The following is a 25,392-nucleotide window of genomic DNA, read 5'->3' as shown; positions in this document are numbered from 1 at the left end:
TTGCAGTTGTGTTATCTGCCTATAAAGTCATAAGGATTTTCTCCAATTTCAGAAGTCATTGGCCGAAATTTGTTTTATTTTTATACATGGAAGCAAAAATAAACACACTCATGTAAAAGGTTAGGGTTTTGTTTGTTTAGGTTTGTTTTCTTGATTCTTGTTTTGGATTTTTTAGCAGATTCCTATTAGGTTGGATGAAATATCAATCATTTTATCTTGTTATTTATAGTTCTCAAATACTTTAATGGTACAATAATGTCTGTATTCTTAGTATTTTGACAGCTTGTGTTTTTAGCAAATAACTTATTTTTCTTTATTTGTGGTCGGAGAATGTGACAACAGGTTTTCTTGATTGATTGTTATCTGTCAGCAATGCTTGGCAAAGGAATTTGCCCACCTTGCCGAAGATCAGAAATTTCTTGTGTATGCCAACTCAAACGTTTCTGAAGCATTTGCTAAAGTGCATCAAGGAAATGATCTAGATTTAATAAGCAGCACCTCATTTTGACCTGGTATATTTCACAACTGGGACAGGTACCGCTGAAGGGTTTCTGCTACCAGAGAAATCATAATGTAATGGAACCATACTCATAGTTTCTGTATCTTTTTCCCTGCACATGAGAACTCTGATGTTTAGCCTTACATAAATGCATAGTTTTATCTGGCAGACGAGATAGAGAGAAACCAGGACTTGATTACTTATGGATAGATAGGCATTCTGTTCCTTTGCAACAGCTGTTTTGGGAATTGATGTTTTTAGAATGATTGGTTAATGTGGATGTTTATAAATGCGGATTTTCTGAATTGAGATCAGTGGCAGACGTTCTTGCTTAATTTCAGATTACACTGCCAGTCGGAGTTTGTAGAACAATTTTATCATCACATCACTTAACAGTATGTTTAGGAAGTGCAAGAAACATAAATGCTATAAAAAGCAGCTGTGAAATATGTCTCCAGACTACAGTGGTTTAAAATTGCTCATGTCTTTGGCCTTAAAAGTGTACTCATATTCTGAAGAGTTCTTGTAAACCTTCCTTGGTATCAGTTGAAATGGTTACCAAAGCAAGAGCTTCTGTGCTGGGAGAGAGTAAAACAGCCCTTTTCTCCCCCAGAAAAGTGCAGGCAGGATCAAGCTGTTTCACTTCCTAGTGCCTGCTCCCCTATGAACTTGGCATATGGCGGCAGGGAGAGTACAAACTGTTGTTGAAAGGACCTGGCCAGAAACTCTAGGCTGTGGGGACAGCAAGAATCTAGAGGAAAGACTTCTGAGCTGAAGTTCACCGTGGCATTTTTCTGCAGCTGCTGGCTGTTTTCGCAGTCTTGTTCCTGTCACTAAATCCATTCCTTCCTAAATTTACTGAATTCCCCATCATCTCTGCACAGAATCGTGCAGCCATGACAGTACTTAACATTTGCATATTTAATTGTTCCATCTCTACTTCCCATCCTGTGATGGCCCTATCTGCTTAGAATGACATACCAATGAAGAGCCTAGTGCAAATCTCTACTAGAACGTGCCTCTTTATTGGATATTCTTTATTTAAACTGTAGTTTTTCAGAAAGCACTAAGCACCCTGCCTTTTGAATACCCAGTTCTTTCAAGATGCCAGATGGGCACTGTAGAAAGCAAGGCATTCAAAAGCTTTTACTTCTCTTTATATGTGAAGTTTAAGAAATTGAACTCGTATCCTCTATTAACATTATTCATTCTTCAGAAAAAGAAATCTCCATTATCGGCAGTAATTAAAGATCTAAACCCAAGTTTCATGTTTAAGAAACCAATAACTTCCATTGGGCTTGAGCTTGATATTGCACTGCTTGAAACATACAGCTTATGAAAGGTTTTATTTCATTTCAGAAAGATAGTTTAAACTTTTTGTTAGTGATGTGGCAGTGCAAAGATTACTGGTAAAGTGTTTTTTTTTTTTTTTTCCTTTTAAAATTAAAACTTCTGGATATTTTCATTCCATTTCTTTTCTTATCTCTGTAAGTTAGATAAGAAACGTTGCATAACGTTGTGAAGTTTAATTGTGAATGTTTGCAATTAGGTCCTTACTCTTGAAGTTTGGTTAAAGTCTCAGTTTTAGGATAACTAAGAAAAGTACAAGTTCCATTACTGGTTTTAAATTGTATTAATCAAATTTTCATTAATCATTGCCATGACTTGACAGATTTCTAAATATAAGGAAAAATAAGATAAATGAGAATGGTTTCAGTATGGTTCACTTTATTACATGATCCATTTATTGTCTTCATCCTAATTTTTAGATTGTACATTTTCAGGAAAAGACCTTTCACTGCCATTGCAAAACAATGGAGATTCTGAGCCATGGATGACAGACAGAAATGCAAAAGTGAGTTGCAGAATCTGTAGTGATTTCAGATACTTCGGCACTAAATTTATTAGGGATATCGAGACAATTCTCCACAGGTCCAGTAAGAAATTACAAACCTGTTAGATTTATGTTTCTACTCCTCTAAAAACGTTAAAAATGAGTAAATACAATTTCTGAGAGCAAAACCAGTGATTTGTTCACACTAGAGATTCGCTGATTTCTGTTTCCAGCTTAAACAAAAATGAAAAAGGCTTTTTGTTTTACTGTTTTTGTAGAAGAGAAAAGCAAAGTTTCATATGTTTAGGAGAAACTGCATTATCCATTATGCTGGGCACTGAAAAGGGTAAAGGAATCTGACCCGCCCAGAATTATCATCTTGTTATCCAGAGCCATGCAGTGCAGTAGTTTTTCATCTTTCTTCTTCTAATACTTTGATATTTTGAAATTCTTTAAACAAAACAAAAACAAAAACAAACAAACGCACGCATGCTTTCAAAAATATTTGTTGTTTTTTTTTTCTGCTTGTTTTAATTTTATTTCTAGGCTTCTCATTCAGTCCAGCAGATCCTGGAGATGATTGATTTGCCCCGTAAATATTGCAGATATTATTTCATGAGTTTGCGTGGCTGTGAAAGGGCAAAATGTTGGTTTCGGCACGTTCCTGAACAAAGACATGAAAAGGTAAAGAGATTTATTGAAGAAAGAAGCAGATTGTAAATGTGAACACTTTTTTAAGCCAAACAACATCTCCTGTGTTCATTTATATATTGAGAGAGAGTAAATGTCAAAGATTGATGGATCAAAAGATGTTCATCTTTTGAAGTTCATTTAAAAATATGCTAGAATTTTGAACTTGCAGGCTTTTTGAGTGCAGACATGACAAAAGAGCAAGAATTAGGCCATACTAATGTGGACTGGTAGAATGGGGAGGTTGTGAGACATTTCCATGCCAAGCATCAGAGCCCTGTAAGCAAACACAAACTTTGTATAAGTTCTTAAACTCAAAAGCCATATATGATGTATAACTTTCTGCAAGTTTTGTGGAACAGGTGCATGTCTATTTAAAGATGCTGTGATCTCCTCCAATGGAGCAGAAATTCCCGTATTTGCAGGCAATATTACTTTTCTGGTGGCGGGCAAAGTAGATGTGTTTTCAAACCCCCTAACAAAAGAATTCTACTTCCAAGAACTGTGCAAGGCAAGCTCATTGTGCTGTCATGTAATAAGATTTTGGCATTAGCTGAGACTTCGGCAGTTATGTAAGTCACTTAGAAGGAAATAAAACATTAAAACAACAAAGACAAATGCCTAAACTTGTCCTCATCAGGTCTTACAAGATTATTTCTTATCTAGTTGATATGGGTTAGAATTTTATTATTAGTGTCCTTAAGTAAGAAATTACAAAATAAGCTTGTAAAAAAAAATTTGATGTGTGTTTTTAATTGAACCTGATAGAGGCAAATAATATTAAAAATAATAAATAAATAAATAAATGTACCATGTCACAACTTTAAAAAGAAGTCCCTGTAATTTGGTGGTGTTTTTCTTGATATTGTTTCTTTCCTTTTTATGTTTTGAAAAAAAGCTGCCTTTTTTTCTAATGCTTTGCAATCTCTTTGAAAGCTTATATGACAGCTTAAAAATACTAAGATCATTTGAAAATAATTCTTTATGGTATGTTTTCCTTTTGCCTCAGTTGTGAAATGTTTTTGGCAGGCTGCAGTGAATATAAGTGATCTTCAGCTAGTTTGTGTGAATTACCATGGTTTGTAAAGCTTCTTTTTACCTATATACATTGCAAAACAATAATTTTTGTGCTAAGCTATTAAAATCCTTTCCATATGATTTTATTTATGGTGTAGCACCCCAGCACAAGTACAGTTCTGCCCACCTAACGTAGCCTAACTTTGGTGGTAGTCTGGAAGCATATTTTCATTTTGTTTTGTTTTGCTTTATTTATTTATTTTTTTTGGAACATTGTAAAATGATAATAGGCCATACACCTCATGGTGGCACCAAAGTACATAAATGGAAGACAGGTACAGCAGCAACAAAGAAGTCATCTAGTCAGTTTTAGGGCAAAAATAAATCTCTTTAGGAACTGTTAAGCAGACCAGCAGTCCACTTGTTCAGTATTAAGTTTCCAATGATGATTGTTAGCAGAATTTTTGAAGAGAATTATCTTTCCCCACAATGGAGCTTCCTTCATTTTCATTAGGTAACGTGTTGATGCCTGATGGCCTAACCCACTGCAATTTAATACTCTTCACAGTTGTGATTAGTCACACAGCAAAGCAGTGATCTAATTCATGAAAACATTGTTTGTTTTGAAAATCAGCATAGTCTTGTGCTCAGCACCTTCTGCAAGTTACCAGTTTTATTTATTTAAAGAAAGTTGACTGTAGTTTCACACAGTGAAATCTCTTTTATATTAGGCAAAGTAAACAAGACTATTAAGACTGTTTTAATACTCCCCAGAGATAAGGTCATGGTTTTAACTAGGTTTAGACATCAGTTAGCCTTCCAAGAATAGCTGTCTATCAGAGAGTTTACAGCTTGGCTCATCCTGTCCATTCAGCAGTTACAGGAAATAAGGCTGAAAAATCCCAATCACTTAATATTTAAAAGGTCATACAAAACTAAATAATTTATTGATTCAGATGTCTGATAAATCTAAAGGGTTTTGGAGCATCATTCGGCACTGAATGATGATATTCTTTTGCTGAGGTTTTCATAGGTCTCTCTAGACCATCAGTGTCTCTGCAGCTCTAACAGCTTCAGTAGTTGCAGGCATTTTCAGAAAGCTAAGTGGGGTTGCTGTCTTCAAAATAAAAAAATAAAAGGTTCTGTGTTTGTCCAAAGGCATCTCACTCCAATTCACAATTTTGTTAGTAAAAAGGAATGCTTTTGACATTTAAATTAGAATGGCAAAAATAGTTAGTCGATAGTGCTGGTTTGGTGTGATTGGAGTGGCAGTATTGTCATCAGTTAGGGGTGGTTTTTATGCAGAAATGCAAAACCAGTTGATTAAAATAATGACTTATTAGTACATGGAAGTATCTCCTCTTGTATCAGGTGTCTTGTTCTGCAGTATAGATATGTTCTCTGTTACCGCTTACTGAAAGAAAAAAAAAAAAAGCTATGTTATTTGGAGGAGAAAATGTTCCCAGCATCCTTCTTTTCAACTTATTTTCCTAGTAGCTTGAACTTCCTTCTTAAATTTTATTCCCTTTGGTTGCAAAAAAGGGATTAAGCATTTGCCTCCAAGGACAACAGATGCATATCACATCCTGATGAGATACCTTAATTTGACAGTTGAGATTTTTTGCTGTATATATCTTCTAGTCCCTTTGCTGGCTGAGGATTTGTGTCACCAAGATACAGAGGACAACAGATAATTTTGTGTTGGTCAGCTTCAGCCACATGTAGTATGAAATGTGCATCTTACAGGTGCTAGTATCCTGTGAGAAAAAAGAACCTCTTGTAAAAAGGATCCTGGTTTTGATCTCACTGCGCAAAGGGCTGCAGCATGAGGTTTTCCCTCTTGATAAACATCAGAGCGCACACGGAGAGATGCTGAAAGATTTCATGAATTTTGGTGATTGTTCTTGTAATTTAAGCACCTCTGTGTTACTGTAGTAAAACCGTTTGACTGGGCAGCCAGCTGCTTTTAGAATATAAATGGCCATTTTGTTACATTTCTTATTAAATTGTCATACCAAGTGATTTCTGGAATCAGCTGGTGGGTGACAGAACAGTGTGATCTGTGCTGCCTTTTTTTAGTGTATTTTTGTCTCTTCCTAGTTTCATGCACCTTTATTTTAAATCTATTACAATTAACTCAAAGGTTAGAGATTCTCACAGTTTACATGGTCTATAGATTCAGTTTTAACTTTAAATTTAAACAATTAAATCAACTGAAGCCTCCTAGAAGCTGTAACTGAAGCACACAGTTCACTCCTTTTATGCATGTAGTGTAACACGTCCCATGATTAAATCCTACTACAACTGGATTTTCCAAGCAATTTCACTAATAGTTGGAACAGTCAGAGCTCCAGATGCAATCTTGGCTTTTTTTGGCAGTCAGTCCAAAGGAGGAGGAAAACAGATTCCTAAAGAAAGCAAACTAATTTACATACTGTAAGCATGTGCTAAAGTTTGTTTTGGAAATGCCCTCAGCCACCTGGGATTTTGGATTTGGATTAGAAGAGTTAACCCCTTGCAAGAGTGACAGCACACACATAGCAAAGATCAAACATTCGACGTGATTTTCCACAAGGGGTGGCTTAGGCCACAGTTCAACAACAGTGTGATGCTGTTTGGAAATAAAAATAATAACCTTTATAGTCGGTGTATTTAAATGTACAATTTTAGTGTTGTTTGCCTTGGGGATCTGAAAAGGTTACTAGTCTTTAAAGAAAGATGTCTTGGCCACAAGCCAGTGCTTTCATGGTAATTCATTCGCTGTAACAGACTCAGTGAGTGGATCCTGTCTAATCTTGAAGTTTCGTTTAAAAATAAACCCAATTCAATTCTGCAATAACACATCTACAGTCGGGGGGGGATTGTGTCCCTTCATTGTTTGTTATTTCACAAAATAGTATTAGATGTAAGACCCATTTTAAATCGTTTTGCAGAGAGACTGTAAATTTTTCAGAAGTGACAAAGGGGATGCGAAAGGTTCTTGTTTTCGTGTTGTTTTTTTTTTTTCCTAGCTTGGAATTTTAAGATTTAACCTGCGTAGTTTTTACTTTTCATCTGCAGAGCTATAGCAGAATGTGTATCACAAAGCTGAGGTGAATGTATTTTTAAAGCAGCTTAAGACATTGATTGCTGAAACATTTTTGTCTTAGTGTTAGCAACTTCAGTTCTCGATGATTTTATGACTTACTACTTGGTGCATTTGTGTAATTTTTATCATGTTTTCACTTTCACCTCTTTGCTGTTCTGTTTATTTAGTGTGCCACACTTTTACTAATTCCAAGTATTTTCAAAATCCTTTTTTCATTTGCTACAAGTGTACACACACGTGCATACAGCTGTGATTCCAGCAGCTCCTCTCCCAAACATTTCATGTATGTTATTTTCTATTTGATTTACTGTCCTTTGATGCTGCCTTTGCCTTCAGACCCAATTACCTTCTTATAGCTTATGTTGGTACGTATGGGTCAAATAGAAGCAATGTAAAGATTGTTTCCTTATACAACTCATGTTTGTGGGTAGTTTGTTTGGCATAAACTGAGGTAATGTTTTACTTTTTTTTTTCTCTTTCTCTAGATTTGCATGGCAATACTTAAGACATACATTAGTATCAACGAATCAGGTCTTCTAAAACGTGCAGGTATGATAAGTATCTTTTTATCTATATCTGATATTTAGCTTATTTAAAACAAGTAGACTTGGGAGAAAAATAGATGACTTCCAACAATGAATAAAGTTCTTATTTAGTAGGAATCCATGTGCTTTTCATATATCAGTTTCCCATTGAGGATGTGTGTTTAGATAGTCAGTTATCTCAGGAGGTTGTTAAAAATCTTACTTCCCTAGAAAATGATCTAGACTTTAGAATAGATATTGGGGCAAGAGGAAAGGTTTAACAGGACCAAGATTTTGTTAAGGCAGTTTTGAACTAAATACTGATTACTGAATACTGACTAAATACTACATATCCAAAAACTTTAGAATTAAGCTCTTTAAAGGAAGTGCTGTTACAGCATCCAAACAGCTTTAATTTAGTCCTTTCACACTGCTATATATGCAGACAATTAAAATCAACACATTTTAGAGACCAGAGTTGATATAAATCCATGGGAGCCTATGAGTTGAGTCATAAAGGGCTAAATTTTAGTCTGGACAGTCATTCTCTTTTTACCTACGTTTTTGAAAGCTTACTAGGATGTAGTACAGTATGAACAGGGGATCCTGTTGCACCCTGTGTAGTAATGTTGCCTTACTGAAATACTGAGTACTGAAATGCAGGTAACACATGTGCTACCACATCTAACCTGTTTTTTGTGCATTCTTGTGCTGCACTAAACTAGCCAAGCTTTCCTGAAACCTTCAGCTCAGCTCAGTGATATGAGGTATTTCAAAACAGTCAGTCTTGGTTTAGTAATGTTAATGTTGCATTCAAACTTTCCTTTTACCTATTTTTCCCCATATCCCAGTGCCATAATATTCTGGATAATTAAGAGTTGTTACACTGCTTTTAAAATTTAAGGTAATAACCTGTCTAGAAAGCATCAATGCCCCCAAAGTGAAATTATTTTAATTGCTTTTTCAGTACAAATATTTGTCAGGTATTACAGAGAAGTTACTCCTGGTGAGGATTTTGCTTTTCAAGTGCTGAATGATCTTCTCATTTGTTTGCTCAAGAACTGTTTGTTGCAAGAAGTGTTTCAGATACTGCGGGTAGCTGTACAGATTAATACACTGGTAGGTCACCTTGAAATATTTTGAACATTTTTGATCCATAGTTTCTCAGTTTTGGGGGGCAATACCATTTGTAGTAATAAGTTTGTTTTTACTTCGGTACTCAATTCTTGAAGAAAAAAAATTGTAAGCTCCTATTTTAAAAACTCAAACCTTTCTAGTTGAACAAAGTCATAAAACTAATTGTGCTTTTTTTGTCTAAATTATAGCCGGCTGTGGATGTTCTGCTGAAAGTTTTCGAGCACGTGGCTTCTTTGAATATAAGAAATGCTGTGCCTACATTAATCAGTACCTTTCGTAAGGTATGAGTTTGATTGTACTACTATTTAAAGGAATTTCTGAAAATAGCTAGCCTGTTTTAAAATGCAAGGTAGTTCTTAAATATTTTTTCAATGGTATTTTGTAAAAGTTAAATTGTGGCTAGCTGAATGTTTGATATGGGTTTTTGACTGAGATTCGATGTGACGTGTATTTCACTGATGCTTGCCTGTGGATATACACGATGACAATTCTTGCATGCTTACTTTTCTTCCCCCTGTTTGATATTACAGCTCATTGATGCTGGTATGTTTCTTGAGTTTGAACATTTTAATTACATTACTAAACTCCTTCAACAATTGCAAGTTTCCAGCCAGGAAATAAATGTTGTTTTGAATATAAAATCCAGGTATGCCTTTAAGAAGCTATTTCTATAATTATATCTGTCTAGTTCCTTTTTCAGGTTCTATTTCATAAATTTATGTAAAAACGTAAAAGGTGACTAGAAAGTATAAATTTAGGAGTTTGGAGGAAAATACAACCATATTGTGCCTAATTGTATTTTCAAATGCTGTCAATTTGCCATGCTTCAAAGATCAAGGATCATTACTTAAACCTTAGGTTCAGGCTGCCGTTCTGATTAGCCTTTTGAATATTGTCATAGTACAGTTTGATAGGTTGCTGTTCCCAACTATTTGGAGAAATTTGTACAAGTGCAGTCAAATTAGAAATGTAATTATTTAATGCATATTTTAGGCCAGCGTAAGCAAGCAGCACTTCTGCAATAAAAATCATGTAGGCAGTAAAATTGTTAGTTATAATCTGAAGTAGTCTTCTAGTTTCATTTACTGTGCATCTTAAACATATGTGCCTCCACAAGACAAGTGTCAAGGAGGGTGATTTGATTTTTTTTTTAGTACCACTAGTTTATGCTGGACAAAATGTGAAATCAGAGCCCAAACCTCTTCCAAAACTGTTGATGTTCCCCATCTCTTGCCCGAGTTTTTTTTGTTTAAATTTTCTGCATCATATATGCACGCACAAGTTGAGAAACTAAATTTGTGGTTCATAAAGGAAGATAGGATTCTTAAAGGAAACCAAACATGCAGCAGGCATCTACTTTGTAAAACCAAGCCATCACTGTTTCAAGGAAAAGCACTCCAGAAATTGTTTGCTGCTTTTCATACTTTTCCCATACAATACCTTTCAACTATGGATTTGAGTGTTTTATACGTGCAGTTTACCACCTGTGTTAGAGATGATTTCACTTTTCAGATCAGGAATCACGTTCCACAAAGGAATGACCCTTTCCAAGTTGCCTCAGTATGTATTGTGTTTACAGCACAAACTGAGAAAGAGTTTGTATCTGGGAAGTCTGAGCAGCTTTACCGCTTCAACTACATGTGCTAGCTCGTTCATGTGTAGGTGAAGTGTATCTACGTGATAGCATCACACTGGGTAGGTGGATTCACTATTCCAGTGGCAGCATCAGAACAAACCATTACATTCTGAGGTATTTGAAGCTGAATTACACTTTGATTCATGTAATTAACTTTTTTTTTTTTTTTAACCTTTTTGTCAGACACATGTACAGTGAGGTCTGCATTTACTTAATGTATTGCAAGTCTTATTCCTGCTTGTTCAGTTACATTTATACCAAGAGAAGGGAATATTACCTGTTGAAAATACTGCTTTTCAGTTATTTGCATAACATATGTACTGACTCCCTTTGGCATGATCATGAATGTCTGTTTTCAGTGTCCATTTTGCATATTATATGTAGTAAATCAAATAAAAAATTACATCAGTTTTCGATCAGTTTTGTTGATCACCTGCTAGTTCATAGTTTAGTTCAATAGGGTGTGTTAAAATTAAGTTTTAATATTTTTTTTCCCCCTGAAGATATCAGGAAAGACATTTTAAAAGCAGCTGGCTCTTTGACTTCAATTTGATAATGGCTGAAATTCAGGTACAGTGTGCATTTTTCAAGCCTTTTGGAATGTGTAAACCACGACTTTTTTAAACCTACATAAAATAGCAATTTTTACATCATTTTAAATTAATGTGATGATAATACATTTCTATGTAAAACAGTTTTGGGGAAAGATGAACATGCGGGGAAAAACTGCCTGGCTTTTCTGTGATGTCTGTACTTGTTTTAATTTACATACTTGTAGCTTTTATCCTAGTTTTGCATCTACTTCAAAAATCTTAGAATTGTCAGCATTTTTTGTTGTGCTTTTAATTGGTAATGATGTATCATTCCTCACCAAAAATTACTTAATACTTCAGCAGAATCAATACCTTATATAAAAAGGCATAATTGTGAAATGCAGGTTATTTTGAAGAATAAGAAAATACTACAGCATAACTTCTTTAATAGGCTACTGCATTTTTCACCCTGAGGGACAAATTACTTTTTATGAACAACTATAGTATAGTTTACATATTATTAGACTCATTGCACAGATCCTGAAACCTAAATTTAAGAAGGCAAGAACCTGGACTGTGACCAGGACTGGTCACAATTTTGTCCAGTCAGTTCCTGAAAACCTCTGTAATTCCTTGTTGGCATTTGTGTGTCACATACCTCATCTCGATTGGTGTACCTGCAGACCCTGCAGCACAGCCCTATGCTGTTATCAGTAGAATCCTGACGCACGTGGTTTAAATTTAACTATTCTACGTGCATGTGCATATGCAGCCTGTGCTAGATTACAGTACAGAAATGTAGCCTGAGCTCTAAACCTCTCAGAAAAGTTGCACCAGAGTACTGAATGTCTCATGAGGAGACATTGATTAGTCCTAGCCTGCAGTGATAGGAGGGTTCAAGTTAACTTAATCCTTGATGAAAGAAAACAGGTTTGGTGATGCTAACAAATTTTTTATGATATATATTATAAAAATATGTAATATGTTATAAAAATAAAAGTGTTGAGAGAGAAGAATATAAAACATTGAGGTTTAATTGTCATGTCATTAGAAATGTCTGTATTTGGTTATAATCTCTGCAGATTAACTTCTGTAGACTCTCAGATCTGTTCCTTTAAGAAATGGGTGATACTCTGTTAAAGTAAAATGTCATAAATCAGAATACATTCAGTAATGTCACAGGACACAGGGTATATATTAGCTGCATTGTTTTCTGCTTTAAGTCTGTCTCAGGATTATCTCTAGAATTTCAGTATATTTTCTGTGGTGTTCTGGAAGCAGGCTTGCTTATATTTGTCACTCGTCTTCTTCATAGCATTGCAAGGAAAAAAACGATTGGAGTAAGATGGGAACTTTGTATGTTAACGCAAGAACTGGATGTGAACATTTTGATGATCTTCAGAAATTGTCTTTATGTATTACTGAAATACTAACAAGAGATTCTGAGAAAGACAGACCAGGAGTTCCTTTTTGCGATTTTGCTGATGCAGGTAAAATTAAGATGGAGAAACTGCTTTATTGCTCATCCTATTCTTGGTAGGGTTTTTATGAGGTCAAAAATAAAATCGTGTACTGACTGTTTTCTTCACATCAGTTACTTTTATCTAATACAGCATTCAGAATTTCTTTAGGCACAAATACAGTCAGATTAAATTATCAACAGACATCATTTTCTGGTAGAAGTGAAACCTGTGGTGCTTACACTGAAAGAGCTACTTGCTCTGAAAAAAGCACACTTGAGCTCTGTCAGATTATGAAGAGAAACCAAAACTCTTGGTCTTTAAGGAAGAATGTCATGTTCTCAGGACAAAGGCGAGCATGTTTAATTATTGTCTGAAGTGCAACACTCTTCATAGCATAAATAAACTTCAGAGCTATAAATACGGCTGCATGTACTTGTACATTCAAAAACATATTGGACAGGGTTACATCAGGTATGTATCATTTGGTTGGTTAGCTTGGTTTCTTTGGTTTTTAGCAATTTGGACTTTCAGAATTTCTCAGTCTCCTGAAGAACCAATAATTTTTGCAAGTGCAGGGTCCTCAAAACACCTAGTTCTTTAATATTTCTGGCAGGTTTTCTTTCTACTTTCCTCTCTATGCCTCTTCATTTACTTATCTGCATCCTTCCGCCTAATAAGATTGTAGAAGACGGAGGCTCAGTGAAGTAAGTGTCAGTGGGATATTACAGCTTTGTATTAGGGATGACTCAGATCTTTTTCAACCTGTATTAACTACTAAAACCTGATGAATATTTATTTCAGTTACGTGACACGACCTTTCTGATTCCAGACTTTCAGAGTATAAAACAGCTTCCATTTATGACACGGACAAAAGGCTTTGATGGGGCTTGAAACTTGGTCTGTCTTCTGTAGAGCAGTGGTCTCCAAACTGACAGACACCCTATCAGTAACAAATTTGTGAACACTTACCCCCAATCTATGTGTATTTATTTATAAATTATATACATGCAGTACTGCACTGTATGTTTTATTATGTGCATTATAAAACATACATCAAAACAGAAATTTAAAAAAGGATGAAATAAACACTATTTTAATTTTTTTATTTAATTTATCAATGGCACAAAAAATACTTTCCCGCACCTGTGTGGGAAGAATTGTTTGTGTACCATCCCACACTGGAAACCATTGTCCTATAGTACCAACAATGCTTCCAAAGTAGTTAAATAATATGGCGTGAAAAAACTTGCAATTACCCAGTTCTATAGTGCCAGATTGAGAGCTTACTTTACAAGTAATGATGTTGCTAAGTTATGGTGTTACTAAGTTATGCCATGACTTGTCCAAGCATCTTATGGATAAACTAGAGAAAATAATGTCTGAATAAACTACTGTTATTGTCAGACTTAGGAAATAATTCCATTTAATGCCAAGTATTTCGGAAAATGTATTTAATATTTCACAATGACTGTCGTTTTTCAAGTGTAAGTTCTGTGATCTGTGATCAAGTTCTTTGAAACAGCATTTACATGTGAAAAGAAAAATAATACACATTTTTTCTTTCTAGTAATAACAAACCCGACATGTAATGAAGCAGACAGGGTTTTCATTGGAAGGACTGGGATTAGCATGATGAATTCTTATCGCAAAGTGCTACAGTGGAGAAAGGTACGCTGCGCTATAGTAACCTGTTTGGAAGAAAAAGAATTTGTCTTTACCTTACTTGGTGCCAAACTGTTTCTCTAGTTGAGTATGTGGATGTGCCACCTGCCTCCCCACAATCTTCTTAATGCTTCTTAATTGTCCAGCTGGATCAAAGTGTTTCATTGTGCCTTTCTGGGCAGTAGTCTTCTGAGCCTTGCATGTGTGGGGATTTCTTCTTGCTTGCTTTGTTGGTTAGAGTGGAGGGAGTTGCTTGTGAGAATGAATACACTTTTGATTTTTCATACATTATGTAATTACAGGTGGGGTTTTTTTGTGGAAAATGTTTTCCTTTTACTGATGGATGTACAAGGTATTTGTACTGCTAGGTAGAAGAATGCAGCATGGTTCAAGACAAAAGCACGTAAATGAGAATGTTTCTGTCTGGTCAAGTCTGTCATAACTTTGTCTTGCAACCTAGAAACTTGATTGTTCAGGGTCAGCTTTGCCTTTCCTGAGCTAGGGATGAATGAGAGTTAAGAGACCGGGCTTCCTGAGGTTCTGGACCAAGCTGGTGATGGTTTCCCACAAATGCCATTTTCCTCCGTCTGGTAATACTGCTGTATTCAAAGACCACACAACTCAATAAATATTTCCCGCACTGATTCTTCTGAGCCTGACCCCTGAGATGGAACGGCTAAGGTCGAGAAGACAGAAGAGAGGCATAGCAGGGCTCCTCCTGCTGCACTTCATAGTGCTCATTCCCCAGAATGCAACTGAAAGTGCTTTTCTTCTGTTGACTCTGGGGTTCTTTTTCATTTCACACATCTTGTCAGATTTGGATTTATGAGTTGCATGAATCTCTCAAAGAGTTGGACCTCACCAAGAAATACCCTTTACAGTCCTTTCCTGCTGTCCAATATTACAATGAGCCAGTGTTCAGACTAGACCTTTCACCAGATGTTTTCCACTCCTTAGGACTCATTCACTAATTGATCATAAGTTCACTGCAGCAAGCTCTGCTCTGATGTTAAATTCTTCCTTTTCATCATGGAAGGGAGAATTTGAAGCACCAGTGCTTCTGGGATGTATTTTGGTCAGTGATTGTATTCTGAACTCGCCTTTCTGTCATTAGGGCTGATCCTTACAAGTAATAATTACTCTGTACTGGGACACTTCTCATCCTATACGTGATTTCAAGGATGTATTTTCATGAACAAAAGCAAACTCTGCCTGTCCCCTTTTGTCTTTTTATTCTTGGGGATCCCTTTCTAGTTTGCATTAAGGAGATAAAATGTCTTTTGAACTACTGCCTATAGGGCATGACCATGAAGGATTCTATTACATGAAACCCTTGCGCTGCTGTCTGTTTCCAGGGCCACCCCAAGTCCCAGGGGATAGCTGATAAAGGTTCTTGGTTTAGACACTGTACACCCATTTTGATGAATCAGAAGTTTTGCAACATCAGTTTGTTGAGAAGAAGGGTCTCTAACAGGTCCTGATCAAGTGTGACACTGTTTTGAGGGTAAAGGGAAGAAAGGATTCTTTGCACTGGCAGATTTTTAATACTGCACTAGAATTTTTAAAGTGTTTTTGTTCCACAGTACTCGCTTGTGGAATCATTGGGAGATTCCTGGATTCTGTTGAGGTGGTCTACATTCTTGCTTTTGAGAAGTGGTTAGCGCTCTTGTTTCTCATTTAAGAGCTTAGTTTGGTTTGTTTTCTGGCTGTTGTCTTCAGCAGAGGCAGCATATATTCAGTGTTTGCAGGGAAATACCTTCATACTGAGCTATTTTCCAAGATCTCCTGTGAGGGAAATCTTGATACTTGGTTCCGCGATCTCATATTCCCAGGAAGTTCATCTTCATTTCCTGACATCAGAGGCACAAGGTGCCAAAAGCACGAGTATTGTTTCTCTTGTATGATAGAGGTTACTAAGAGCAGGCAGTTCTTATGTTACTACTTTTTTTTTTTTTAATATGTGTAGAGCAAAAGATCATCACTCCTTTGACAGGGTGTCAAATCCCTCTCTCAATAGACTGCTCTCCAAGATCCTCAAATAGCCTCACAGACAACCTGTGATGACCATATTGGAGTGTGAATGAGGTGGTGCTCTGAGTGATTCTTATCAGAACTGACAACCTCCAAATTGATCTCTGCTTCAGGGATGTACTAGAACTGTCATTACTACTTCTTTCCAACCAGCTTTGCTCCATTGTAGCTATGAAATAAGTCCGTAATCCTGAGATTATGGGCTATCTTCCTGATGCCCTGTCTTGCTTCTTCAAAAAAGTGGTCCAGAAAATAAGACAAGATGAAGGATGTGATCTAACCATAGATGATAACTGCAATCATTTCGTTTGTATTCTTCTACAGGTTATGTTGAGATAAACCATTGCAGATTCCTGTAGGTATCTAAAAGTCTCCAATTTGGGGCATATGCCAGCTCACGGTACTTACATGCATACACACAAGGCATTTTCAGAAAGTTAGCTTCCTAATAAGTATGTTTCATTTTCTGTCAACATCTCTGTTTTTCTAAACCTCCCTTTCCATCTAACGTGCTAAACCATGCCTGTCTTTGCCTTGCTGGGGACATTAATTTAGTATCCCTTTTCAGCTTCATCAGCACTTTTTTAGGTTGGTCACATCATTATCTTTGAGGCTGCTACCTTTCTTTTATCTTTGACTGAGAAAGCAAGCCAAAAAGCGGAAGAAAAAGAAGCTTGACAGGAACCTTTTCTAGGAAACCAGACTAAAACTCAGCTTGGTGTATGATGATAAAGTTGTTGGTTGTTTTACTGTTGGTCAGATGGGCACAACTTCTTCCTTTTTTTTTTTTTGTCCTGCTGGGTAGAATTATCTGTTCTGTTTGGCTTATGCTGGATGAATTATTTCAGGTTAACTATTATGTCTCTACTGCAAAAAGAAAAGTCCTTATACGATATTCTTGGAATTACATAAGTTATACAGGGCTGAACAGAATCAAAAGAGTGAAAATATTAATACGCTAAAGCAAGCAAATGCAAATAAATTACAAAGCATATTAAAATACTGTCTGGGAACATATACTGTAAACATACTAAAAAGAATAGTGTGCTGGGAGCTGTTGAACAACAACTGTTTTGTTTTGTCTACAGAATCACAAAGAAAAAAAATCTGCTATTGTTTGTTAGAATTTTTACTATGTGATCCTTTTCTCACTTCCCCCATAGTTTGGATAATGTCACTAAACTGATGTGTACAAAACTTTGTCACCAAATTAAATGTGCTGTATAATGTGTAGGTATTAATGTCATTGCTTTCTCAGACCTTCCCTGTTTCCTGTCTCACTCTTGTGCTAGGGAAGGAAGGTTTTGGATAAATTGCATGAGCTACAGATAAATTTTACAGTCTTAAAAGGACTTATGGGTGCAGAGAACTTAGCATCAAGATGCCAAATTGTTAATAATGCTGCAGAAATTTTTCTTAAAACTGGAAGTTTGGATGGAGCGACATGGGTATTGAGAGGTAAGCTTGGCTTACAAAGAACAGAGTTTTGACGTTCAAATTTGAACTGCCCCATTTGGTGAAAGCTTTCAGCTACAAGTTACAAGTTGGTCTGTAAATTAAAATAACACATAGTTGTTGGCTTTTTGGAATTCTGACCTACTGAAAGAAGAAACTCAGAAGTGTATAAACAAGAATAGGAGGTGTTCTGTAAAGTAACATGGAGAATCTAAAATGTTCTATTCATGTTTGTTTTATATTATTAAATAAATACATACATATCTGTATACAGATATAGTTAGATATGCCCCTGACAGTTCATTTTACTATTGTGATATTTAATAAAAGGGATTATTTAAAATTAAAGGGTTCTGAGAATCCATCTGAGAAGTCTTAGTGATAAGGAAGAAGTTATTAAAAACTGCATTTTATGATAACTTTTGAAGTTTGTTTTCTGCTACAGCTTACAGCATACCCTTAAAGGCCAGAAGTCACAGCATCCAGCAGTTTTAGTTCATAGAAGTGACACTATGCCATTCTTTGCTGCAGAGTCAGAATGGACCACAAATACACCACAGTGGCCCTGTGATGAAGAGGACATCCTCAATCGGCATAATTTGTTATATTCACTAGTGCACAACTACATGAGGCAGAGTTTATACAGGCAGGCACTGGAAGTTCTGCAGAATTTACCAGGTTTCCAAAATAGTATCGGTAAGTAAGGAGAGGTACTGTGTTAAGAGCTAAAAACGTAACAGATTTTTCTGTACTGTTTTTTTTTCTTTGTTTTCCTTGTCACATTTCTTGAAGAAGATGGATTTATACAAGCTCATTCTTTTCCAAAGAGGGTAGTGTCAGTGAACTCTGCAGCTTTTGTCTCACAGATGTGCACTCACGCACAGTTTGTCTGCCTGTCCTGTTCTACAGTTAGCTCAGTTACACAGGCCCACAAGGAAGATCCACTAAATTTTTAAAGAGCATTCACAGCCTGTACAATAGGATAGAAAACTGAGCAAGCCACCCTAGACTTTTATACATTGAATCGAGTGCTCTTTTGGGCTCAATTTATCTGACAGTTCCGATGTGTACTTCAGCTTGAGATGGGTAGTTACTAAGGCTCCACTGAGGAAACCTCAGCTGACTCCTGTCTGGACGTCTCAGTCCTATTATCAGTGTGTGCTTTTAGGCATTGCCTTAGTGTGGAAGACCATCTAGAGTAGAAGCAGATCTTCAGAGACCAAAATGTTTTTTTATTGGTGCAAATTTTGAGAGATCAAGTGAGGATTTTATTTCTAGACTTAGGCAAGTGAATGCATTTTTATCTGATCCTCTTGGTTTTCAGAGCAAATCATTACTTGGACGTTAATACTTCCTCTCTCACAATGTAAATGAAATGAGTATAACTGTATGGAAAGAATTTTGATGAATAAATCATCTCAACCTTGTGCCATCTTGCTCCTAGAAGCCTGATCTTGGTGCTGGTCCCCGACATTGAGAAGCGATTCTGCAAGTAGGCTTTGATTTCATTTGAATTGAGTAGTAAATATTCTTCTTTTCATTTCAGATACTGTTGATGTTTCTCAGTATGGCTGCATTTTTAACCTGCTGATAAAAGCCTGTTTTGAGAGCAAGAACCTTGGGGTCTCATCTTCTGCAGTAGACTTCATGCTTTCAAAAAATATAGCTGTTGATTTTTTTTTACTGAGGGGATTAATCACAGGTTTGGGAAGAAGTTGTTTGTGGAGTAAAGCTAGAACCTACTACAAAAGTAAGTTGCTTTTTAAAAATCCTTCCAAGATTTTCTTTGGATAACATTAGCAGCACAGAGTTTTGGGGAGAAAAGGGTGAGAGAAATGGCTCTTCCTTGTAAGACGAGCACTTTCTTTGTCAGTGTCAGGAATTTATTTGTAACCAAAATACTTATTGGGATATAGTGACAGTTGGGAATATGAATCAGTGGCTATTACGGGGCATGAAGAAAACAGATCCATGTTCAGTATTGGTAATCTTAATTTCTTATGTTTCTGCATTTACTCACAGCTGCTTTGTCACTGGGTTGCTACCCACCACTAGAGGGAAATTTACATCACAAAATCTTGCCAATTCCTTTTTACGTGTCTGAGATTGAGATGCTGTTGGCCATTGAATTATTCCTCGTTTCAAATGCCAGCGATATTCAAAGTCCAGGGGCTACTACTCAGTCTCTTCAAATAATACTGAAAAGGTTTGTGTCAGACATGTACCTTATTTATTGTACTTATCAGTCTAAACATGTAATTAATGAGAGAGTTTATTTTCTATTGGTTAGGAAAGAGAATTGTTTAAAAACTTGTTTTTAATCCTTTTTGTACAAACTGATGATGTAACAGTAAATGTTTCTGGTTTTATTTTTTACATGTGTAGCTTGTGTTCCTGAGTGATACTGGCCTCTGTTCCCTAGCTGAATGTGTACTCCTGTATTTTCAAAAACAGGATAAGTTCACTATAGAGTCTTGGGTTGTGGTTAAGCATCGGAGGAGAAAGGCACAGTCAAAATGTTAACTCCTTTCATAAAGCAAATGCAACTTTTTTGGCTGTTCTTTGGCAAGTGCTTGGAGCCATTTTATTTGATTCTCTCTCTGGGGAGTATCTCAGTATTAAGTGTGATTTTTTTCCCTTCCTGTGAGACTGAGTAACTGCAAGATAAAAATTTGTTTCATTGCTTCTCCCTCTTGTCCATAAACCACCAACCACTGTCACTGGATTATGCCTGTAATTTATTTTTCAAGACCCTATTTTCTCTGGGAGTGTTTGGCTCAGAATCAAGATGTGAAACTGCATAGCAAAGCTGCATTTGTTAAGAAGGATGAATGAGGGCATCTCAAACTTGAGTGCTGTGTCTTCTTTCAGCTCTACCCATCCTGAGAAATACATTTCTTAATTTTGTGGGCTTTTTTGGATAAATTAGATGGTGGTTGTTTTTTTTTGTTGTTGTTGTGTGTTTTTTTTTACCCTGTCTTTTTTGAAAATCTTACCTTTAAAGACACACAATTTGTTTTCTTTAAGTTTTTGTGCTGTCTTTTAAGGGAATGTTAAATTTATGTTTGGAACAGTGGTTACTTCAGGTCAAAATAATCATGTCCTGTAAAATAAGAAAAGTATATGTTACATGCAGCAGAAAAGACAAATCACACTCAGTTTTAAGTATGATCAGATTATTAGGAAAACAGTGCTGGCCAGAACAACAGTATCATTTAGAGAATTTTTGTCACCAGAAGAATTTTTCTGATTATGCTTGGGATATATTCTTCAGCTAATTTGACACCCAAGGAAATAAAACTCCATAGAGGGATTTATTTTTTATGAATATTTGTTGATGTAGAGGTTGCAGCCTATACTAGATGACAGTTTTGCTAGTATGCTGTCATACCTCTGCTTGTCTGCTTAAAGAGTAAATTCTGCTCTTGCAAAAACATAGGCTTGTCACTTAGGCACATCCTTATTCCAAAAGTGATTACATGCCAAGCATGAGTAATCCTTTTGGATTCAAGCATGTTATATAAATTCTTGGAATATCCAATTCATAAAATGGTTTACATTCCTTTACTGAATTTGCCAGCCCAGACTAGAGCATTTCTTCATGAAATGTGAATATTGCAGACCTGCTTTGCACTGGCATTAAATCCTATTACGTTTCAGTACTGCAAAATATGTTAAAAAGATGTCTAACTTATTAAATTCTAACTTATTAAATTTAAGTTCTTAAATTCTAAAGTCTAATTTATTAAATTCTTCAAAATAATCAGATAAAATTTGTGTAGAAGTTAACATCTACCATAAGTGAAATGCAAGGCGTAAGTTTAATGTTTTTGTGATCTTGTTGCCAGTATAAACCATGAGGCAAATGGCAGAGGGAGGGCCTGCACGTTGCATAATTTTGTATTTGTGAAAATTCACTTACAGATGTGAAGACCAGACAGTTCAGAATAACAGTGACTATCAAGCAGGAATGGAGAGACTTAGCCTGGCTGCTCATGTGTCTGATCCAAAGCTTTTTCTTAAGCGTACGACAGTGAATGTTAATATGGAAGAAGTTTACAGCTTGGAGCATACATCTGCTCTAAAGTGGCTTCAGGAGAATATGAAATGGGCTGGAAAGGTCTGGCTGTTTCAGTAGTCATTAATTAATAAATAAAAATAAAGACTTTGGGGGAGGGGGTTCAGTGGTTTAAGCGATCATTGTTAAAACTAATAAAAATTACTAAAGGTATTTGCCACTGTGTTCAGCCTTACTGACTTAGAGCAGGGCTTCAAAACTCAAGTTGTATTTTTAAGTACTTAATATTAATGATAATGCAGATAGCAGGACAAAAAGAGCATTTTATACCCAGTAAAAAGCAGTGAGAATAAAACACCTTCAAAATCATTTCCCACATGAGACGTGCCTGACTTAGGATACCTTTCCTTCACAGAACTGAGATTCTATACAAGTCGCTCACAGCTGAAGGTTTAGCTGTGTCTAGATAACAGCTTGTATATGGCTTCCCATTTGTGTATCTGTGCATTTTCACTGAAAAGGAAAACTTTCTCTCTCCCTTGATGGTGCTCTTCGAAGTGTTTTCTGCCTTCGCATCCGATAATTGACTTTACCATTTTTAAGTTTCTGCCAACTGTACGATGAGCTGGAGGCTTGTAGCAAGCTGCTTGTAGCATTCCTATTTCTTCAGGAATTCTCCCATCTGATACCACTGCTCATCCAGTCTGTCTTGGAATTGCTACTGGAGGAAGAAAGATTCAAGTCTGATGACCTCAGAGATCACTGTCCCACCTGTACAGAAAAATACAGGGATAGAAGCTCTTACGTTTTTGCAGCTTATCATTCTTCTGTCGGGATCTCACCTGCTTTCCTCATAAAAACTAGCAGGTTCGGTAGTAACAATCAGATGGCATTTCTTTAAAATCCGTGTCCTTGAGAAACAATTGGCACTAGTTCTGACAGAGTTTGGGTTCTACCACTCGGTGTTCTCTGAGATGGCTCTCCCATTTGCAAGGCTACTCACTTAGGCAAATCCAGGAGCATTCTGCTGCTTTGTTCCCTAGTAGCTGAGTGCTGGATATGATGGATATGAGGTTTCAGATGAGAAATCTGAACTGACGTTCTGCCAGCCACTCCAGCATTACAGGCAAGAGCAATTTTGGAGACTTCAACAAATTAAAACTGGCAATGTAGTCAACAGTAAGAAACTAAGTCATTTTTGCTAATTACGTCTTGTAAGAGCCTTTGTAGCTTAATCTTCCTTGGAATTAGTCGGAAGCTATCTGAACTTCAGCTAAATCCCACATTTCTGTAAGTAGTACCAGATGTGGCTAATACTGTGTTTGAGAGATGCAGGAAGACAAAATTCTCTCAGTAATCCTTACGGCTTCAAAGTTTGGGATGTTCTAGAGACAGCATTATTTTTCCAATATAAGTAACCTTGAATTTTTGCTTAGATCAGCCCCAGGAAAAAAAAAAAAAAATCCAAATGTTGATTTATTCTTCAGAGATTAGCCATCGACTTTCCAGGTTAGCTTGGAACTGTGGAAAGTTTGTGCAATGTTTTGGCTCCAGCCCCTGAGTACCATCTTCAGCTGATGTGATGCAATCTCAGTCATATTTTATATTAACAGGCAAAGCAGCCTCCCCACATCACTGCTAAGAAGTTCTGTTAAAACTGGTGGGTGCATCAGGATCCAGCTGTTTCTCCCTATCACCATGATAAACCAGTAGGCAATTTCAATAGTTTAACTGATAAGTCTTATATCTCACACCTTCATACTTTCTGGGTCTTTGAAAGACTGCATAAATCTGGTTATTTTGTTGTGTATCAAAATTTCAGAAAAGTTTCTTGATCAGCGTTCTTAGTACCCTTTTGGTGACAGAAATTCCACGTGCTAAAAGGACGTAGCAAGTGAGGAAAACTTCATTGTGGAATGGAAATGCTCCTGAAAAGATGGAGAAATATTTCAAAGATTAAAGTTAAGGACAACAGAGAAGATGCATTTTTGCAGTTAGCCACCGCTGGAAAATATCCCTCTTTTTGCTTTTCCCCTTATACAAGTTCCTGTTTCTTAATAGCTGAAAGAACTTCTCTGTTAGAGACTAGCAACTCATTTGTTAGATTTTTTTTCTCATATAGGAGACAAAAGGTACAGTTAGATGTTTGCAGACAGAGACAGTGCTTCAAAAAAAATCACAGAATCACAGAATTGTGTAGGTTGGAAGAGACCTCAAGATCATCGATTCCAACCTCTGACCTAACACTAACAGTCCTCCACTAAACCGTATCGCTATTAATAATAATCCTGTGCTGCACTCAGTAGCTAAATCTAGACAAAGCTATTCTAATTCAGTATGCTGTTAGTTACTGATGTATGAGAAATGCCCTTTCTCTTTATGGAAATCTTCAATTTTCACTGATTACAAGGTATGCTCTTGGAAAGATGACGTTTGTTAGGTACGGACAGTTTCTTGTAACTAAAACAGAATAATGTAGTTTGGAAGACTTCCAACAATTTTATTTCAAAGCATTGATAGTTTTGAGAGCTTTTTAACCCACTTCTCAGATGGAGGTGAGGAGCTGGAGATAGAAGCTTGATAGTTTTACGGTGTTTTATAACGTAGTAAAGGGAGGTATCATTCTGGAGGAATTTTTAAGATGGTAATAAATGTTGGGTATTATTCTTTATGTGAAATACCCAAAACACCTGAGAATCAGTCATTAAAATATTTAATTCTATTCAGATCTCTATAATTAATATTCATAGGTATGCAAAAGCATAGGCCAGTGATGTAGAGACTTTAATATCTAGTAACTACTACAAGGATCTCAAGTACGATATACTGTGTGAGGAGGTTAAGAATGTGTGAAATCAGTCCGATTATGCATTTTTTCACCATGCCATAGCACATAATGTAGCAAATGCTCATGAATAAATTGGGCTGAAGCTCCCAGCTGTGGACATGGCCAGCTTCCAGTTTTAACTGCAGGCTCGAGTGGAGGATCTGGGGGAACGGCCTGTGTGCTGCGCTCAGCTCGCTGAGGAATCCTAATGGGATGCTAGTGAGACTTCGCACATGGGGGGAGAGAGTAAAATGAAACGTCTCTGGTGTAGCAATCAAGCATTTAATTACCAAAATCTTAGTGCCATACTACTCAGCTTAGGAAAATATGGCCACATTAAGAGCGATTGCTGGTTCACGTTTTTGTCCTTTCACATTTCTCTGGATGTGTCTTGTGTCTTTGTCTCGTGGCAAATCTCAGGTCTACGTTTTTCAGTCTTAACCCTTCTGCATCTCCTCTAAAATGACCAGTATCACATCTAGTACCAAAAGCTACTAGTGACGTTGTTGGCCTCAGAGCTTCTGTGCTTTTGGGTGTAATGGGACTGGAGAAACTGATACCACTTCTTGACTTCCCTGCAGACTGAGGATGAGGAAAGAAATAAAGGAGCAAGGAGAAAAGGGCTCTGTAGCTGTTCCTAGCAACTTTATTGTGAGAAACAATTTATTTCTCCTTCTTTTTTTTTTCTCTTTCTTTTCTTGTGACTAGAGGGCTTGTGATTTTTTGTTTTTACTGATTTTGCACTGCTCATCTTGTTTTTCTTAGCTATTTTCCTTCATCTGGGGACAGTGGGACCTTCTACTGTCCCCTTATCTGCTTAACATACTCTCTCCCCACTGTTATGCCACTGTTACGCCTCCACAATCACTTTGGAATATGCAAGGTTAGTGGAATTTTCCACTGCAAAAACACAACTTGAATTCTCACAATTCTCACATTGTGATGCTTATGTTTCCTTCTGTTAGGGGTCAAGAAGTA

At 36.5% G+C, this 25,392-nt stretch overlaps 1 protein-coding gene across 3 annotated transcripts in view; it reads left to right on the top strand.

Annotated features, from left to right (window-relative positions):
- Nucleotides 1-21,800, top strand: part of TOPAZ1 (testis and ovary specific TOPAZ 1) — a 35,333-nt gene extending 13,533 nt beyond the window's left edge. For 2 of the 3 annotated variants that reach the window (XM_084508474.1, XM_084508475.1), the window contains exons 7-20: nt 2,269-2,354; nt 2,880-3,017; nt 7,614-7,677; nt 8,620-8,771; nt 8,978-9,070; nt 9,320-9,435; nt 10,929-10,995; nt 12,274-12,448; nt 13,989-14,089; nt 17,407-17,572; nt 18,101-18,265; nt 19,116-19,319; nt 19,592-19,775; nt 21,494-21,800. In XM_084508474.1, coding sequence (XP_084364600.1) covers nt 2,269-2,354; nt 2,880-3,017; nt 7,614-7,677; nt 8,620-8,771; nt 8,978-9,070; nt 9,320-9,435; nt 10,929-10,995; nt 12,274-12,448; nt 13,989-14,089; nt 17,407-17,572; nt 18,101-18,265; nt 19,116-19,319; nt 19,592-19,775; nt 21,494-21,707 — 1,925 coding nt within the window. In that variant the 3' untranslated portion in view covers nt 21,708-21,800. The remainder of the gene's footprint in view (nt 1-2,268; nt 2,355-2,879; nt 3,018-7,613; nt 7,678-8,619; nt 8,772-8,977; nt 9,071-9,319; nt 9,436-10,928; nt 10,996-12,273; nt 12,449-13,988; nt 14,090-17,406; nt 17,573-18,100; nt 18,266-19,115; nt 19,320-19,591; nt 19,776-21,493) is intronic. The other variant, XM_084508476.1, reaches the window with a different exon arrangement.
- The last annotated feature ends 3,592 nt before the right edge of the window (nt 21,801-25,392 follow it).

This window comes from Aythya ferina (genome assembly GCF_964211825.1).
Source record: "Aythya ferina genome assembly, chromosome: 2".
NCBI lineage: Eukaryota > Metazoa > Chordata > Aves > Anseriformes > Anatidae > Aythya > Aythya ferina.
Note: the sequence above shows the minus strand (reverse complement) of the source record. Positions and strands in the feature narration are given on the sequence as shown.